The sequence below is a fragment of the Labeo rohita genome, unplaced genomic scaffold, assembly GCF_022985175.1.
Source record: "Labeo rohita strain BAU-BD-2019 unplaced genomic scaffold, IGBB_LRoh.1.0 scaffold_670, whole genome shotgun sequence".
NCBI lineage: Eukaryota > Metazoa > Chordata > Actinopteri > Cypriniformes > Cyprinidae > Labeo > Labeo rohita.
The window spans coordinates 23208-44077 of NW_026129602.1; the positions used below are offsets into that span (position 1 = coordinate 23208).

At 32.0% G+C, this 20870-nt stretch overlaps 2 protein-coding genes across 4 annotated transcripts; one reads left to right on the forward strand and one right to left on the reverse strand.

Annotated features, from left to right (window-relative positions):
* Positions 1 to 314: 314 nt before the first annotated feature.
* On the forward strand, positions 315 to 17921 carry LOC127161568 (endoplasmic reticulum metallopeptidase 1). 3 transcript variants are annotated; one of them, XM_051104313.1, is made up of 9 exons: positions 315 to 634; positions 3009 to 3313; positions 7058 to 7185; positions 8181 to 8286; positions 9916 to 10062; positions 10247 to 10339; positions 12308 to 12520; positions 15182 to 15402; positions 17706 to 17921. In XM_051104313.1, exons 1-9 carry the CDS (start codon positions 360 to 362, stop codon positions 17838 to 17840), a joined length of 1623 nt encoding a protein of 540 aa, XP_050960270.1. In that variant the 5' UTR covers positions 315 to 359; the 3' UTR covers positions 17841 to 17921. The 3 variants fall into 3 exon arrangements, with proteins under 3 accessions (XP_050960270.1, XP_050960269.1, XP_050960271.1); XM_051104314.1 differs by lacking the exon at positions 17706 to 17921 and adding an exon at positions 1213 to 1262 and having other exon boundaries at positions 526 to 634; positions 15182 to 15611; XM_051104312.1 differs by lacking the exon at positions 17706 to 17921 and having other exon boundaries at positions 15182 to 15611.
* Positions 17922 to 18169: 248 nt separating this feature from the next.
* LOC127161567 (vitelline membrane outer layer protein 1 homolog) lies at positions 18170 to 19871 on the reverse strand. The gene is made up of 5 exons (XM_051104310.1): positions 19591 to 19871; positions 19310 to 19434; positions 19055 to 19168; positions 18595 to 18776; positions 18170 to 18498 (listed from the first exon to the last, which is right to left on the reverse strand). Exons 1-4 carry the CDS (start codon positions 19783 to 19785, stop codon positions 18596 to 18598), a joined length of 615 nt encoding a protein of 204 aa, XP_050960267.1. The 5' UTR covers positions 19786 to 19871; the 3' UTR covers positions 18170 to 18498; position 18595.
* Between the last annotated feature and the right edge of the window lie 999 nt (positions 19872 to 20870).

Below are 20870 nucleotides of genomic sequence, written 5' to 3' on the forward strand. Positions count from 1 at the left end.
TTAAATATATAGGTGCATGTGTGTGTATAAATATACACAGTACACATACATATATATTATGTAAACAAAAACTTTTATTTTGGATCCGATTAATCGCGATTAATCGTTTGACAGCACTAATTATAATAAAAACACAATTATATTAGTGATTTAATGGATGAAGTGTATGTAAATACACATTAAATGCACAGTAGGTGGCGGTATTGCACTAATAAAGGCGAGTGGGCGGTGCTTCTGATGATGTGGGCGAGGCTTGTGACTCTGGCTCCTCCCATCACCGCAGCGCTGCGCGTGTCCGCTGAAGTTTGTCCCTCCGCTGCTTCCGTTCCCGCTGAGCAGCAGCAGCAGCAGCAGTAAAGATGGAGAGAGACTCTACGGTCCGCAGAATCAGAACCCAACAGAACCAGCAGCAGCAGCAGCAGCAGATCCAGCCCGACTGTCGCGATGAGGCGGCCGCGCTCAACGGGCTCCGGAGACGCAAACACAAGCCGGAAGTCCGCGCTGGGCTGCTGGGCGAGAGTTCCGCTGTGCTGCTGCTGCTCGGGTTCGTGTGTTTGCTGTGGCTGCTGGTTCTGATCTCACTGCAGCAGCTCGTCATCAGCAGCCCGGGACACTTCAACGCGCTCTGGGCCAGGTACGCTTTACTATGGTACAGACGGGAATACCAGGGTACTTTGCTGTTTACATGCTGTAAATAGTCCATTATATGAACAACATGACACTTCAAGAACACCTTTAATGAATACTATGGGTAATACCATGGTAAATCAGCATAATGCCATGGTAAAAAGTGCTGTAGTTGATTGTTTATGCTGTAATAAAGTCTATAATAAAATCAATAGACTAATTAACAATACAAATGGTAACATTTAAAAGTCTTTATCTGTATTTTTATTATATATTTTTAAAAATAACTTTGTAATATTTAGAAACAAATGACTCATTTGTTTACTTTAGTTACTACTGTTGTTGTTGCTATAGTTACTGATGCTACTATTGTTTTTTTTGATGTCGGTTGTGGCTGATACAATTTATCACAGTGTTACTATGACAACAGTAACTAGTAATTAAATTATTGGATTAACTATGGCTTTATGACTTCTGAGAACTTTTTATCAACTGGCTCTGATTATGCAGGAAAACATTAAAATATTGGGGAGATAATAAGAGGTTAATTTCACTATAACTAGTATTATTTTTCATGTCATACAGCAAACAAAGACAATCAAATGAAAAGGAAATGAAGGTTGAAGATCTGTTAAGTAAGTTGCAAAAAATTAACATTGTTTATTGTTTTAAGCATGAATTAAAAAAAGGTAGTTGTTTGCATATAACAAGACAAAAAATGTTAAAAGTGACTTATGATTGCAAAAGTGATTATCTTCCAAACAGTGGTAAAAAAATAAGCATTTTTGTTAAGTTTTCAACTTAATAATGTGAGGATTAAAACATCAAAAATATCTGTTCAAAGGAACATAGTGAAAGATATTGTATGGGATAATTTTTGTGCCAATAAGAATGAACGTAACTTTATTAAACTGAACGTAACTTTCCAAGAAACGATCAAAAATATGCCACTGCAAAAATAAAAGAAAAACACAATGAAAATGAAAAAATGAACTCAGTAAAATATTAATTTAACATGCTCTTCAAATATGCTTCATTCTTTGTTAATGATTTTCAAAGAATCGTTTTAAATCATGGAAAACAATACGCTTCGCAAATTTTCGTTTGCTGTTTTGGCACAAACCTCTCGTGGGGGCGGGCTTAACAGCGATCTACTCTGATTGGCTAATGAGCTTTTGATGGACAGTTGCTCTCTGACCTGGAAGCACGGACGGTGACGTCAGTGGCGCACATATTGGAAAGTTGTTGCGGTGTGCAATACGTCGTGCTTTGTTTATATTAAGTATTAATGTTATTAGTATTTCACCTACGGTCGTCTCTTAGTTTCTAAAGATGAGCTCCCAGGAAAGACACGGAGCGGCATCATCTTCCACCTCAGCTTGTCCCTCAGGGCAGCTTGAAGTAGGTTCGTGTTGCTAAAGTAACGTTAATCAATAACATCGATAAAAGTTTTATTCATGTACAGTGTGCAACAGTTGTGATAGTTTCTATAAACAAAGCACGACGTATTGCGCCACTGACGTCACCGTCCGTGCTTCCAGTTCAGAGAGCAACTGTCTATCAAAAGCTCATTAGCCAATCAGAGTAGATCGCTGTTAAGCCCGCCCCCACGAGAGGTTTGTGCCAAAACAGCAAACGAAAATTTGCGAAGCGTAAGCGAAAGTTGTGGCAACGCATTCAGAATCCATGATTCGCGAAAACGATTCTTTGAAAATCATTAACAAAGAATGAAGCATATTTGAAGAGCATGTTAAATTCGTGCGACTGAGTTCATTTTTTCATTTTCATTGTGTTTTTCTTCTTTTGCAGTGGCATATTTTTGATCGTTTATTGGAAAGTTACGTTCAGTTTTATAAAGTTACGTTCATTCCTATTGGCACAAAAATAATCCCATAATATTGTAATGTTTAAAAAAAGAAAATAAATCTAAAAATATTATTAAATATTTTCACAAATAAAAATTATATTAATTGTTATGAAATATATAATATCAATATATATATAAAATAGATATTCATCAAATAAATATATATAAATAAATTTAATATTATATAAATATTAAAATAAAAATATTAAATTGGTGATAAGGATATTTTCACTTTTTATTACTGCAAAAATCTCTGCTAATTATGTGTGTGTCAGTTCATTCCTGCATTTAGAATTATATAGAACAGAATAATCTTTTTTTGTCATTATGCACAGGTACAATGAAACTCTGTTTGGCTTTTTAGAGAACTTATTAAGAACAAAAGTCATAACCTCTGGATAAATAAATAAATAAATAAATAAATAAACATAACATAAGTCAAAATGGTACAGAAGCCATAGCAGCACATTTGTCCTAATAAAGGTTGTGTTATGATGACATTTGTGTGTATCAGGAAGCATTTGGAGCAGATCACCAGCGTTGGGCCGCGGACCGTCGGAAGTCCAGAGAATGAGATCATGACGGTGAACTACCTGCTGGACCAGATCGAGCAGATCCGCACTGAGAGCAAGACCGGTCCTCACTCCATCACTGTGGACGTCCAGCGGCCCACCGGATCCTTCAGTATCGACTTTCTGGGCGGATTCACCAGCTATTATGATCGCGTGACCAACATCGCAGTCAAATTAGAGCCGAAGACAAAGGCGCAGCACTTCATGCTCGCAAACTGCCACTTTGATTCAGTGGCAAACAGCCCAGGTACGTATTTACAACATTAAATCAAAGCTTCACAAATCAACTTAAATAAGCTTTCAGTGCTGGTGAGACTTAATGGAGTTCTCAGTTACGTCTCATTTAAGGTTCAGCTTTGATACAGTATCAACTTCATGTCTAAAGTATCAACATGTTAAAGTTTTTCAGTAAAATCTATTGAAAGGTAGTACAAGATAAGTTGCTCTTTCATAATTTATGAGTCTTAAATGAGACATAATTGAGAATCACATAAAATTTTTACCTTTGTCTCAAATTTTTCTCCTAAAAACACTGCGCTGAGTCAACTTGATAAAATATTATTGCTCAGAAGTGGCTCTTTCATAATTTATGAGACTTAAACTGTTACCTTTGTGTCAGATATTTCTTCTAAAAACCTGGATTGACTAAACAATGAAGCTTCATTAATGAAAAGTTAATGCACTAAAATATTTTTGCTCAGAAGTTGATATTTTTAAAATGTAGGAGTCATAAATGAGACTTAAACCACATTATTTAACTTCGTTTCAGATGTTACCTCTACAAAAACTTTACTGAAAGTCATGAAGCTTCAATAAGGCAAAGAGTTATTTCAATAAAATGTTCAGAAATTTTTATTTTATAACCTATGAGACGTAAATGAGACATAATTGAGAATCACGTTAAGTATTTACATTTGTTTCAGATATTTCTCATAAAAACCAGCAATGAAAATCAGTGTGATGAAAGCAAAGATTTAACTAAATAACATGTTATTGCTCAAAAATGGCTCTTTTGTAACTTACGAGTCTTAAATGAGACTTAAATGAGAACCACAAAGCATTTTGGTCTCAGATGTTTCTCCTAAAAAACCTGCACTGAAAATCATGAAGCTTCATGAAGTAAAAAAAAAAGTAACTTTAATTCAATAAAATGTTTTCTCAGAAACCTATGAGATGTAAATGAGACATAATTGAGAATCACATTAAGTATTTACTGAGATATTTTTATAAAAATTCTGAAAATTTTTGTCATGAAAGCAGAAACAGTTAACTAAATAACATTTTTACTGCTCAGAAGTTGCTCTTTCGTAACTTATGAGTCTTAAATGAGACTTAAATGAGAACTACAGAGAATTTACCTTTGTTTCAGACGTTTCTCCTAAAAAACTTGAAATGAAGATCATAAAGCTTTATGAAGTCAAAGAGCAACTTTAATTCAATAAAATGTTGTTGCTCAGAAGTTGATAACGTAAATGAGACATAACTGAGAAATATGTGAAGTATTAACCTGTCTCAGATATTTTTAATGAAAAAACCTGCACTGAAAATCAACGTCATGAAAGCAAAGAGGTAAATAAATAAAATACTGCTCAGAAGATGCTCTTTCATAACTTATGAACCTTAAACGTGACTTAAATGAGAACCACAAAGTATTTAACCTTGTCTCAGATGTTTTTCCTAAAAAAACCTTCAAAAATCATAAAGCTTCGAAGTTGAAAAGTAACTTTAATTCAATAAAATGTTATCACTCAGAAGTTGCTCTTTTGTAACTTATGAGTCTTAAATGAGACTTAAACGAGAACCATGAAGTATTTACCTTTGTCTCTGATCTATCGCCTAAAGAAACCTGGACTAAAAATTGTAAAACATCATGAAGTCTAAGAATTGACTCAGAAAAATGTTATTTCTTGGAGGTTATTTTTTATATTGAGAAAATAAAAATTAATAAAATTTTATATTGAGAGACTCTATATTGAGAATCACATTAAGTATTTACCTTTGTCTCAATCACTTCTAAAATATCTGCACTGAAAATCAGTGTCATGAAAGCAAAGATGTAACTAAATAACGTTAACTTACGAGCCTTAAATGAGACTTCAGTGAGAACCACAAAGTATTTAACTTTGTCCCAGGTGTTTCACCTAAAAAAAATGCACTGAAAATTGTAAATATCATAAAGTGAAAGAGTTGATTCAGTAAAACGTTATTTCTTGGAGATTGTTTTTTATAACCTATGAGACTTCAGTGAGTCATAATTGAGAATTACGTTAAGTATTTCACTTTGTCTCAATTACATCTAAAAATCTGCACTGAAAATCATAAAAGCAGAATGGTAACTAAATAAAATGATACTGTTGAGAAGTTACTCTTTTATAACTTATGAGTCTAAAATGAGACTTAAACGAGAACCACAAAGTATTTAACTTTTTCTCGGCAGTTTCTCCTAAAAACCTGCACTGAAAATCGTAAAACATCATGAAGTCAATGAGTTGACTCAGTAAAATATTATTTCTTGGAGGTTGTTTTTTTATAACTTATGAGACTTAAATGAGACATAATTTAGAATCAAAGTATTTAACTTTGTCTCAATTACATCTGGAAAAATCTGCACTGAAAAACAACGTCATGTAAGCAAAAAGATAACTAAATAAAATGTTACTGCTCAAAAGTTACTCTTTCATAACTTATGAGTCTTAAATGAGACTTAAAGGAGAACCACAAAGTATTTAACGTTGTCTCAGATGTTTGTCCTAAAAAACCTGGAATGAAAAACATAAAGCTTTATGAACTCAAAGAGTAAACTGTTATTGTTCAGAAGCTGCTCTTATGAGACTTAAATGAGATGTAATTGAGAACCACATTAACCTTTGTCTCAAAGGTCAATATTTGTCCAGAAAGATCTATTGCATTTGATGAGAAATGTTTGAGTTCATAATGAGCAAATCTGACTTTTGGTATCTGAGCACAGTTTGAGACATTGTTGAGATCTCACATCTGAGACGTAGGAGATTTTCTGTTTAATCCCGTCTAGGAGAAATAACTGAGATATTAGTGAGATCTTGTGTGACTGGGAGTCTAGACAAATCTGTTCTTTGACTCTTGAGAAATGATGTTTGCTAATACTTTTAGACATGATGTCATGAACTCTGAACGCTGCTGTTGAAATCCATATTTCTTCATCAGTGTCGTTTGTCTGTGTTTGTTGTGTTTGCTGTTGTTTGGAGTGACAGTGATCAGATCGAGCAGTTTAAGGTTTCGTTGTGTTTGGTGTCGGTGTTCTTTGACTCGTGTCTCATGTCTTTCTCATTTTTCACTGTGTTTGTCTGATGTTAGTTGTATATGGACAGAAATCTTACATTTTTTGCTTTGTTTAGTCACTATTACTAAAGCAACAGTAGTCACCTTTGTCCTGAAATCCTGATCCTTAGAAAACGAGGAAATGAAACTCAACAGGAATAGATATGTGTGTGTTTGTGTATTTGCATGCTGACCTGACCTGGGATCAGTTTTTCTTGAACTTCATTGCTGCTCAGTCAAATTCCCACCACAAACTGACCACAGGACGACAAACCTCAGTGACTGGTTTGAGTTGTAGAGGGAAAATAAGTAAATCCTCACATGCTGACTGTAAATGATTCCCATGAGAGTCTCAGTTTGGTCAGAAGATCTGCTGATAAAGATGGAAAAGTTGCATCGGTGTCTAATAGTCTGCAGTAATCGCAGTCAGTTTTGTCATGTTTGGACTGATTTTATTGGCCGTTTGTGATTTGGGATTGAGTTAGGATGATGTTTGATTGATGCAAAAAATTGTTCCAGGATTAAATTATATTTTACAGACACAGATACATTATGCATCATGCATTGTATCAGCTATTCAGCTGTCGTAATGGTTTTATATATTTATACTTTTATTTATCAAACATTCTTTGAATTGTGTGTATAGGTTTGTGTGCACGCTGAACACTAATGTGATTAATACCGTGTGTTTCAGGAGCCAGTGATGACGCCGTCAGCTGCTCCGTGATGTTGGAGGTTTTACATTCTCTGGCGAATCTCTCCACACCGCTCAAACACGGCGTCGTCTTCCTGTTTAACGGAGCGGAGGAGAACATCCTTCAGGTGAGAGGTCACGGCACAGCTGACCTTTGACTGACCTCGGAGAAGGTCAGAGTGTCATTCTCACTCTGGGTTTGCAGCATCATTAATTCAGGACTGATTTTTATATGTTCAGCACAGTGTTATTTAACTATTGTTGAGATATTATAGTTTTAACATTTTAATTAATTTAAATATTTTAGTTTTTTTGTCATTAAAAAAGTCAAACGTTTTTTATTTTTAAAATTAAAAAAAATCATTTATTTGATTCAAAGTACTGCACAAACAGTAAAATTTTGAAATATTTTTACTATTTAAAATTACTGTTTTCTATTTGAATATATTTAAAAGTTTTATTTATTCCTTTATTCAAAGCTGAATTTTCAGCATCATTACTCCAGTCTTCAGTGTCACATGATCCTTCAGAAATCATTCTAATATACTGATTTGCTGCTCAAAAAACATTTATTATTATTATTATTTTGTTGAGAACAAGTGAGTAAATATTTTTTCAGGTTTCTTTGATAAATATTAAGATTAGAAGAAGAGCATTTATCTAAAAATATAATTATTTTGTAACATTATAAATAGCTTTATTATAATTTTTAATCAATTTAAAGCATACTTGCTAAATAAAATTATTAATTTCTATAATTTCTTTTCCAAAAAAGACTCCAAGCTCCATGTTGCAAAAGCTTTTTATTTCAGATAAATGCTGATCTTTGGATCTTTCTATTCATCAAAGAATCCTGAAAAAATTGTACTTGCTGTTGTAAATATTGATAATGATAATAATAATTATAAATATTTCTTGAGCAGCAAATCAGTATATTAGAATGATTTCTGAAGGATCGTGTGACACTGAAGACTGGAGTAATAATGCTGAAAATTCAACTGTGCATCACAGAAATAAATTACATTTTAAAACATTTTCAAATAGAAAACAGTTATTTTAAATAGTAAAAATATTTCATAAAGATTGAGTTTGATCACTGATGTCTTCTGTCTCTTTATCTCAGGCCAGTCACGGCTTCATTACCCAGCATCCCTGGGCTCAGCAGGTGCGTGCGTTTGTGAACCTGGAGGCGGCAGGAGTGGGCGGGAAAGAGGTGGTGTTTCAGACAGGTAAACACTCACTACACCTGTGTCTATCAGAACTCAACACCTGCAGGCTGTTGCTAGGCAGAACTAGTCCCAGATTTAAAGGGCCAGTTCAACGACTCCTGTCTTCATTCACTCACCTTCACATCACTATAAATCATCAGTTCCTAACCACTTCTCAAATAATTTTAAGCCACCTTTAAGCCTCAAAATAAGACATGATTTGGAAATAAAACGCATTAAAATTGACTAAAATAAGTAAAAAATGATCAGAACATTTTCCCCAGTCATCTAAATGAAAAGAGTGTCTCAATTTAACCAAAGTCACCCCTGTTTATGTTTTAATTCATACCTTCAGATACTTTTTTTGGTCCTTGAATAACCACAATTCACACTGATTTGGAAAACCTGGATATCTGAGGAATCCTTATTTTAAAAGTTTCAAGATTTGGAAAAGTCATGAAATTAATTTTTAGTTAATTAAATTAATAAAATAATTAAAAATAAATAAAATAAAAATAAAATTCTAAAACTCGTTTTTAAAATATTTTTTTTATACACTGCCTCTCAAAAGTTTGGGATCAGTAAGACTTGTAATGTTTTTAAAGAAGTCTTTTTTGCTCATCAAGGCTGCATTTATTTGATCAAAAATACAGAAAAACCGTAATATTGCAAAATGTTATTACAATATATAATAATGTGTTTTTATTTTAATATACCAGATGTGTTTGTTTTGATCTGAGCATGACAAAAGCAGATGTTAACATTATGGAACAGAGCAGCGTTTAGAGCAGCGTATATTTAAAAAATATTTATTTGTTTATTTATTTTAACACAAAATCATAGCATTATTTAAATAAAATAAAACATTTTTTTTTTCAAATTATAGCATTAATTTAAAAATATATTTAACATTTCTTTAATTTAAATAAATTTAAATAGAAAATAATTTCTATTTAAATAAAATAAAACATTTATGTATTTATTTATTTTATTTTAATGCCACATCATAGCAATATTTAAATAAAATTCTTGCATTTATATATTTATTCCAAATTTTAAAAAAACATATTTTAAAAATATTTATTTATTTAACAAAATTATAGAAATAAATAAATAAATAAATAAATCATTTATTTATCAGTTTATTTATTTTAATGCCACGTCATAGCTTTATTTAAATAAAATACATGTATTTATTTTATTCCAATTATAACATTATTTAAAACGTATATATTTAAAAATATTTATGTATTTATTTTAACAAAATTATAGCATTTTTAAAAATAAAAGAAATCCATTTATTTATTTATGTTACATCATAACAATTTAAATAAAATTAATTAATTAATTAATTTGTTTATTTTAACACAAAATCTTTATTCATTATTTTATAAAAAAAAACATGTTTTGAAACAAACATTGTCGATACAGCAAATGAACAAGAGGAAATATATAAACGTCAAAAACGTTGAAAGTTGCTCATCTAACACCAGATGTGTTCGTTTTGATCTGAGCATCACAAAAGCAGATGTTAATCAGATTGTTGACTTGTTTGTTCACATACACTTGCATTATGGAACAGAGCAGTGTGAACATTCTTCTAAGTGTCTAAATGTGAGTTTGAATAAATTGTGTCTGTTTGTGTGTCAGGTCCGGAGAACCCATGGTTGGTTCAGGCGTACGTCCGCGCCGCCGTCCATCCGTTCGCGTCAGTGGTCGGTCAGGAGGTTTTCCAGAGCGGCGTCATTCCCTCAGACACCGACTTCCGCATCTACAGGGACTTCGGGAATATTCCTGGTATGAGATACACATTTGATCCAACCAAATCCGCTCAGATTCATCTGCACTGATGCTTTTATTGAGTCCAGTTACACTGATATGATTTACTGTCATTTAGTGATATTAACGCTAAATATTAATTGTCTTTTAATTCATTCATGTCCGTGCGTGAAGTGTTTGTCCTCTCGGTCTTGTTCTGCAGGGATTGATCTGGCGTTTATTGAGAACGGTTTCATCTATCACACTAAATATGACACGCCGGAGCGAATCCACACCGACTCCATCCAGAGAGCAGGTGAGACGCTTACAGATTCCTGAAATACATCAAACAACCTCGTATAACAAGCTCAGATGCTGCTCTGTTAGAGACGCTGGAGATGCTGAGCTGGAGAAAATCACACACGCACGTCTCTGTCTGCCTGTGTGTGTGTGTGTGTGTGTGTGTGTGTGTGTTATTGCTCAGATCAGCAGTCTCACACTCCTGTGAGTTTGAGCAGATCAGAAGCAGCATTTAGATCCAAACCCAGATGGATAGTGTGTTTAAGAGTCTCTTTGTGAACACAAATGAAGAAAAAAAAAAACCTCTAAATTATAGAACTAGGAGAATAATTCAAAAATACCATCCGTCTTTTGCTGTTTAAGATCATCTTTGCTAGATAATATAAACACTTTCATAAGATCTTGAACTTTATTTCTGTGCAGAATGAGTCTAAAATACCAAGGTTCAGTAAATAATTACATATTATTATTATTATTATTATTATTATTATTATTATTATTATCCTCATCACTATTATTAATTAATTATTTATTATCATTGTATATTTGTAATAATAAATTATAGTATTAAATTATTATTTATATGAATAAATAAATTATTAATAATTAATTACTAATACTTAGTATTATTATAAATAATAACAATACATGTAATTGCTACTAATGTAAATATAAATATAAATATTATTAATTAAATATTATTATTATTATTATTAACTAAGTATTATTACTGTTTAGTTTTGATATGGTTATAAATAATAATAATGATTATTATTTATTGTACTGCAATTATCATTAATGATAATACATTTATTACTGCTAATAAAATATAGTAATAATAAGATAATAATAATAATAATAAATATTAATATTATTACTTAATCATATATATTTTATTATATTAACATTTCAATTTTTTTCTAAATGTTGTATAATATATGTATTATTATAATTGAATACAAAAATTATTAGATTATTATAATTATTATATTTCATTATTAATAATATTATTATTATTTATTATACTGCAGTTATTATAGATAATACATTTAATTACTGCTAATAAAATAATGTGTAATAATAATAAATATTATAATTATTATTACTTAATCATTTATGTTTATTATAATAAAATTGTGTATTTATTCAATTTTGTATATTATATGTATTGTATAATTATTATAATCTAATATAATACAAGAAATATATTGTTTAAAATATTTTATTATACTGCAGTTATTAATGATAATACATGAAATTACTGTTATTAAAATATAGTTAATAATGATTATTATTATTATTATTATTATTTTAATCATATATATTTTATTATATTACAATTTCTATTGTTATTAAATGTATAATATTATTAGTATTTTTATTATTATAATACAATATAATAGTATATAATAATATATATTATATTATTATAATTTTGTATATTTTATTATAATTTAAACTATTATTATTATTATTATTATTATTATTATTATTATTATTAATAGTAATAATAATTATTAAGTAAGTAAATAAATAAATGTTACAAATATTTTTTTTTTATCAGAATGAATGCATCAGCCATAGGCAGTTTATGTTCAATAAGTAACCAGAACTTGTTGCATTAATTCAATCATAATTTATGATATAATATGGATTGTGTTTGATAGTTGAGCTGTAATGCGTGTCGTCAGTGTTGGTTGTGCTGTCGACTGCATGAATGGTTCAGTATGTGAGTGTTTGTTGATATCCTGAGGGAATCGGAGCAAATGTTCGATTTAACAGACTGTAAAAGTTTAAAGTTTAAACCTCTGCTGTAGAACAATAACAGCACCTCAGCCTCAGGCATCAGAACAGATGCACATTCTTTTTATTTATATGTAGTCATAACGAGACTTAAAATTCAATAAATGAACAGTATTTATCCTGCTATAAATATAAAAAACACAGCAGTCCTGTGTTCATTCTGTGTGTCATTTTTGTGCAGGTGACAACATCCTGTCTGTGCTCAAACACCTGCTGATGTCAGACGAGCTGGCCGACTCATCAGCGTATCGTCACGGTAACATGGTGTTCTTTGATCTGTTGGGCGTTACCGTGGTAGCGTATCCCGCACGCGTCGGCACCATCATCAACTACATGGCCGCCGTCGCCACGGTGATTTACCTGGGCAAGAAGTGCATGTTAACTAGTAATGCGGGTACGTGCTGGTTAACGTCATTTATATGTAAATGTAACTTTATATTTATATAATTATCACTGAATGATTTCATTGATGGGTATTTTTAAAATTATTTCTAGATTTCTTATCAAATATCAAAGAACTAAATTGTATCATTGCTAAGTATTTGTATATTGCTATGTAATTAAATTTTTTTGAAGGAAAAAATATTTATATAAAAAGTTTTGTATGTCATAATCTTTATTTATTGAAGTATTGAATTTATTTTTTTGTAAATGTGTATTTAAATACGACTATTATTTATTTATTTATTTTAATCCTACGTCATAGCATTATTTAAATAAAATACATTATTTATTTATTTATTTATGAATTTATTTCCAAATTATAGCATTAATTAAAAAATATTTTTTAAAATATTTATTTGTTTATTTTAATGCCACATCATTGCACTATTTACATAAAATGCATATATTTATATATTTTATTCCAAATTATGGCATTGTTTTAAAATATATATTTTAAAAATATTTATTTATTTTACATTTTCATTTTTTTAAAATAAAATAATTTATTTATTGGTTATTTATTTTAATGCCATGTCATAGCATTATTTAAATACATTGAAATACATGTATTTATTCCAAATATAGCATTATTTAAAAATATATTTAAAAATATTTATTTATTTATTTATTTTGGTAAAATCATAGCATTATTTAAATAAAAATAATTAATTAATTTGTTTATTTTAACACAAAATATATTTATTTTATTCCAAATCATACAATTATTTAAATAAATGTTTTTTTTATGCCAAATAGTATGATTTTAGAAAAAAAAAAAAAAACAAAAAAAAAAAAAAATATATATATATATATATATATATATATATATATATACAGTCATGTGAAAAAGTTAGGACACCCTATTGAATTGCATGGTTTTCTGTATCAGGACATCATTTAAAAAAAAAAAAAGGTGCTTGTCATATTTTTATTTATTTTGAAAATAAAACCTCAGATGAACAACAACACATGACAAATTGCACCGTGTCATTATTCACTGAACAAACATAAAGCCAAAATGGAAAAGCCATGTGTGACAAAGTTAGGACATCCTTACTGTTAACACTGGAATTAAGAGGGTAAATCACAGTCAAGCACTGCTGATCAAATACCTTTGATTAACTGATCATCAGCAAGATCATGGCAGTTTGCTGGTCTGTGCGCGTTAACACAATGCCAATGAGGTAAGACATCAGCAATCATCTTAGAGAAGCAATTGTTGGTACCATCAATCTGAGAAGAGTAATACGGCCATTTCCAAACAATTTGAGGTTTATTCACAAGTGGAAGATATTTAAAACAGACACCTCTCCTTCCAGGAGTGGACGTCCCAGAAAATTCACCCCAAGATCAGACCGTGTAAAGTTCAGAGAAATGCCAGACAACCCAAGAACTACACCTCAGACTCTACAGGCCTCAGTTAACATGTTAAATGATAAAGTTCATGACAATGGCATTAGAAAAACATGGGACAAAAATGTCATGTTTGGAAGACTTGGCAGAAGAAAACTTCATTGCAGCATTGCAGCACAGTTTAGGTCTGCAAAGTTGCATCTGAACAAAAGACAAGTCTTCTAAAATAATGTCCTTTAAACAGACGAGACCGAAGTGGAGATGTTTGGCCATAATGCACAGCACCAAGTTTGGTGAAAACCTAAAGAGCACATCAGCACAAACACCTCATACCAAAAGACAAGCATGCTGGAGGAGGACTGATCATTTTGGGCTTGTTTTGTAGCCACAGGACCTGAGCACCTCACAGTCATTGAGTTATCCATGAACTCCTCTGTATATCAAAGTATTGTAGAGTCAAATGCGAGGGAATCTGTCCGACATCTAAAGTTGGGCCAAAATTGGGTCTTGCAACAGGATAATGATCGCATGCACACCAGCAAATCTACAACAGAATGGCTGAAAAGAAAAGAATCAAGGTGTTGCAGCAGCCCAGTCCAAGTCCAGAGCTCATCCTGACTCAAATGCTGTGGTGAGAGCTGTGCATAAACAAATGCCCACAAACCTCAATAAACTGGAGCAACGCTGAAAAGAAGAGCGGTCCAGATTCCTCCAGAACGATGTGAGAGACTGATAAAGTCACACAGAAAATTAACGCTTCAAGTTATTGCTGCTAAAAGTGGATCTACAGGTAACTGACTCATAAGGTGTCCTAACTTTGTCACACATGGTCTTTCCATATTGGCTGTATTATTGTTAAATAAATAATGACACAGTGTGATATGACATGTGATGATGTTTACCTGAGGATTTATTTTCTAAATTTTAAGACCTGCCAAGGACCAGATAATTTTTTATTATGTCCCGATACAGAAAACCATGAAATTCAATAGGGTGTACTAACTTTTTCACATGACTGTATATTATGTGTATATATATATATATATATATATATATATATATATATATATAAATGTATTCCATATGGAATTTTAAAATGCATTACAATAAATGTGTAATAAACCATATTATCACTAATAACTGGTATGTGTGCTAATATTATGAATCAGTTTAATTGTCAACAGCGTCGTATAATGATGTGATCATTTCTTTGTGAAGTATAGATGCGTGTGTGACGTGTGTGTGGTTGTGTGTGCAGGCGGGCGGTACATGCGTGATCTGGCGTGTGCGGCGTGTGTGGCCGTGTTGAGCTGGTTCGTGACTCTGCTGACGGTTCTGATCGTGGCTCTGCTGGTGACTCTGGCGGGACGCTCCATGTTCTGGTACAGTCACTTCTACGCCGCCGTCTGTCTGTACGGATCCGTCGCCGTCGGCAAGATCCTGCTCATCCACACGCTGGCCAAGAACCTGTACTACGGGGTGAGTCACGGGACTAAATACACCACACATTCACTCGCCCGACATCACAAACACAGAAACACGCTTCTGTCCCAAACTAAACTCATCCGATCTGATAAATCCAGTAGTTCCTTCTCTGTCGTTGTAGTTGGGAACTGACGTAAAACTGAGCAAACTCTAATATTCACGTAAATATATATATTCATAAAATACATTTCTAATTATGTTATGCTGGCTAATATTATGTTCATTATCTAAATAAATAATACATAAATTAAATAAAAAATTTTAATTCCAAATACAAAAGTTATATTTATTTATTTATTTTAACCCCACATCAATACTGTTATTTGAATAATTAATAATAATAATAATTATAATTAATAAATAATTATTTATTATAAATTGGAATATATATATATATATATATATATACTTAATATACTTAATTATTTGTAAAAACAATACATATTTAATACTATATATTATTTAAATAATATATATTTAGTACATATTTAATCATTATTAAAAAATAAATACATTATTGTTTTAGTATCAAATTATAGTATTTAATAAATATATTTATTATTTAAGCATAGCATAAAATAATTAAAATGAAAGCAGTTATGTATGTATTTATTTATTGACTTATGTATTTAATGCCACATCATAGCATTATTTAAATAAATATTTTTTTTTTATAGTTTTTTGTTCAAAAATAAAGCATTATTTTATAATTATTATATTATTTTTATAATTATTTTTTACTTTAACACAAAAACCTAGGTAAAACCATTTAATTACTTATCTATTTATTTACTTAGTTATGTTATTTAAATAATTATAATGATAATACTTAATAATTAATTAATTATTATAAATTGGATATTTGAATTAACTAAATAATTGATTAGTTCAGTATTCAATTCATAAAGTTCAGATAACTGATATACTGGCTAATATTTTGAATCTGTTTATTTATATTAATAAAATATTCCAAATTCTATCATTATTTAAATAAAAAATATAAAAAAAAAAAAAAAACATAAATACAGCAGAACCTGCCTGTTTTTTTATTAAGCCAATTAGAACAAAACATTTATGCAGTTTATCAGTGTTTCAGCCAATCAGCAGCCAGGTGTCATGAAATGCTCTCAGATCAGAATAAGATCCAATTGCAGCTTTTATTGAGGAGTCCAAAAACAGTAATCCACATTGGGGCAAAAGCAGAAAAACATGCAAAAAGTAATTCACAAAACAGAACCTGCAAAAACAGAGAACAGAAAACAATCCAGCAACAAAACACATTGAGAACAAAGTATATATATATCAGGATGAGCTAAGAAGGTAAATGACACACAGCTGAAGGTAATAGAACAATTCTTGAGAAATGGGTGAAGGAAACTGAAGTCTAGAAAAAGTGGCTGACACATCAATGTCCTGTACTGTAAATGAACACACAAACCATTAGTGTCCTTGAAAAGTGTTTTACTTGGTTAAATTCCCATAAAATGTTGAGTTGCTGCTTTGATTATGTAATTTTGGAGAGTATAGAGAGAAATACTAAGCATGTTTTGCAACACAGAGAATATTAGCTTGACAAAAAACAGCCTCAAAACAACTTTACCTACATTTGCATTTCATGTATCAATACTTGCAAGGAAAAGATCAGCTAAAATGTTGGTTTATGTTGGTTCAGACCTGTATGATTTTCTTCACTACTCTAAATATTTTCATACAACTTGACTTCTGAAGTTCTAGTAATTTGTATGAAGAAACAAAAGATCAGTGTTTATCCATATTAGCATTCCTGTCAAGACAATAATGCAAAAACTAAATGATTGTGCAAATTAATAAACACACGTTAGACAAACACTGACTAATCAGGTCAAATTCTGCTCATTGCTGGTAAAAGCATTACTTAATATCTTACATTTTTATTGTCCTTCATGTTTTAAAGACAAATGGATACTGTAGAGCAGATTCCTTTAAATGAATAATTCATCCAAAAATGAAAATTAGCTGAAAATGTGCTCATCCTCAGACCATCCAAGATTAGGATGAGTTTGTTTCTTCATGAGATTTGTAGAAATGTGTAATTCCATCACTCTCACCAATGCATAGTGAATGGGTGCCGTCAGAATGAGAGTCCAAACAGCTGATAAAATCATCACAATAATACAGAAGTAATCCACACCACTCTAGTTCATCAGTTAAGATCTTGAGAAGACAAAAGCATCTTGTGAATGTAAAACAGCCAGTGATATATTTGTTTAGCACTGTTTTGTTTTGTTTTGCTTGTAAATGATGCTTGATCTGTGCAGATTTCTCTCCTGATTCAGACCAGACCACTTTTTCTCTGGAGGAAGCATTATTATGAATTATGGACTCATATTTTAGTTAAAAACTTCTTAATAATGGATTTGTTTCATCTTTTGTCTTCTCAAGATGTGAACTGATGGACTGGAGTGGTGTGGATTATTGTGATGTTTCTATCAGCTGTTTAGACGCCATAAAAACTTAATGTCAAATGTCATTGCTTGGACCATTTTTGGAATTTTTAAAAATGATTTAATTTTAATATTTAATGGGTTCACAGAAATCATTTAAGTGTATGTTGTAAAGACTGTTCCCTTGCTTTAATGCTTGAATTACAGTTTTTGGAAATGTGCCTGTTCTTCACAAAGCATTTCTTAATTTTTGGATTAGATGCAAAGAAATATTCATATGTTAATTATTTTAATCAGGCCAACAGAGAAACACAATAATCAACAGACAAACACTAATGTCATTTCAAGCCGATAGAACATTTTAATAGATTTTAGGACACAATTACATCCTTTAGAAAAAAGCAGGTTGGCAGCTTTACAGTGAATGTGGAGTATGGACACTGTGGATTTGATAAGCATTAATTGATAAGACACACTTTGCATTGCTGTGTAAGGAGTGAGATGATGTACAGTCGGCCTCTGCTTTGTGTTGAGGTCCTGATCACATCTCAGGCTTTATTTTGCGATAATAAGCAGCTGTTGTATGACGTGGTTCATGTGAGCTCATAACATTATGCTGATCAGTCATTATGATTCATCTGATCTTCTTATTGTCGTCCTCTAACACCTGAAAGAAAAGCCAAACTCAGATGAGCCAGCACTAACATCACTGAGATCTTACAAACAGCTCTGAGATCCGAGTGTTTGATTGTGATCACATCACCTTATTTGCAGCAGTACAGGACCACGTCATTGAGAGCGGTGTCGTCTCCACTTCCCTGCAACCCTTGTACCCGCGTCTTGAGACCACAAATCCCTTTTCCTTCACACGTTTTACTCCATTTGCCCCAATCACCTGAGTCTGTGGCGTCAACCTTCATGACAACCCCGTCATTGCATTGAAAACTGAAAGAAATTTGGTTGTAACAACATTATGATAAGATGTTGTTTCAACAAAACAAGGAAAAGCAAAGTCTTGACCAAGTTTATTTTGAGCAAACTTGAGTGAACTGCATAAGCACAGATCAATGAGGAATACAATCAGTCAGTTCCAGATTTGGTGATGATAATAAAGGGTAATAATGAGTGTATTACAAGCATATTGTAAAATAATGGTCATTTCTGATCAAGAGCAACAAATTAGGTTAAACAATTTTCTGCACAGCACAAAAGCACATACTTACACGATGTTGTTTACAGCTGTGTTATCAGTACCGGCTTTAATAGGTTTGACTCGCATCATAAAAGCTCTCAAGAATCCAGAAGAACACCATTTGACATCTGTCCACTGACCCCAGCTGAAGAAAAAATGTTTTATTAATCCAATTATTTTTCAGTAAAATCATCTGTCTAGCTTATGAAGAAACTGACTCTTAACATAACAATTTTTAATAACTGCAAACTTGCTACATTATTGCTCTGTGGACTGAACCCATTACCTGCCTACACCTGACTGAACTGGGATCTCGTCATGAAACGAGTTTGATAATCTATGAAACACACTAAGGCAGTGAAGGCGAATCCCGTTGAGTGCAGTGTTATCCGAGGTACCATCGGCTTCCACCTTAAAAACAAAAAAAAGGACAAATTTAAAAGAAAAAGGGAGCAATCAAAAGAATAAAGCACTTCTTAAGATTTGAACCTTCAACCCTCACCAGCTTACACTTTCAAGCATTAAACCACCACCATACTACTGTAATTAAGCCAACTGTTATCTCACCTTTAGACTGAATCCTGCAGCGTACGTTCCGTCGGGACACATTTCCTTGTTACCCCACGAGCCCCATGTCCCTCCATTCGACACAGTCAGCTCCGATATGTAACCTCTGTTGGTGCTCCGTTCTAGGGACTCAACGCTCACCTGCAGCCCAATAAAGACTAGCAGAGAAAACATCATGGAAATGAAGTGATTCATTGCTGCCGCACTGACCTGATGGATTACAGTTCTGATGAAATTAATTAATTAATCAAGCAGACACAGAGAGCTAGTGCACTACCATAACACTCTCAACTTTAGTAAAGAAGATGGGTCATATTTATACAACACAGATTCATACAACAACATACAGGATGCCCTCAGCATCCAATCAAAGTGGGCAGAGGTCAAACAATACCCTATATGGATATTAAGAAATATATCAACAATTAAGATGTGTGTACGAGCATATGTGTGTGTGCTGGGTTGCCGTTATCATACGGGTGCACCGGTGTGTCCGAGATCTAGTTCTTGTTTTGTGTGTCCGTGATGTGTAGATAATGACAGGAAATTTCGCAAGTGAAAGGAAGTGTACAGTGAAGCTAGAGAAATAAGAAAAATAATATTCTATATAGATTTTTTTTATATGTATAATTAAAATAAAAAATAAGAGAAGTATTAGTCTTTTTAAGGTATATGATGCTTTCCTATTTGAGATGAATACATTTTAGCTGGGAGGAAAGTGGTTCACTTTCAGATCTTCATTTAACATTTTATCCCTCCAGATCTTACCAAGTATAAACCTGAGGCATCTAGTGTGAAAGGCACTTAGCCGACTCTCTTGATACCTGTAGGTAGTCCAGCATTCAGCGCCATACAACAAGATGCTCAGAACACGTGTTTCATACGCTCTTACTTTGGTGCAGACCCATAGATGCTTATTACACCACACACGATTTGTCAATCGCCCCAAAGTCCACTTTCCTCAACTTGATTGAAATCTCATCATCTAGGGCCATATTGCATGTCATGGTAGATAAGTGAACTGTTCCGCATTATCAAGAACTACATTTTTACTGAAAAAACTGTGTGTTGGCAACAAGTGACAGACACAGTTTTTTCAAGTTCACTGTGAGCCTAAAAACATCACACGAGCATGAGAAATAGGGGTCGACCCAAATGTGTTTTTCAGGGCCGATACCGATTATTACAAATCAAGTAGAGCGATAACCGCTATTCTGAACCGATAAATAGATGTATATGTCTACTGTAAAAATGACAATTAATGTCAAAATTGAGAATAA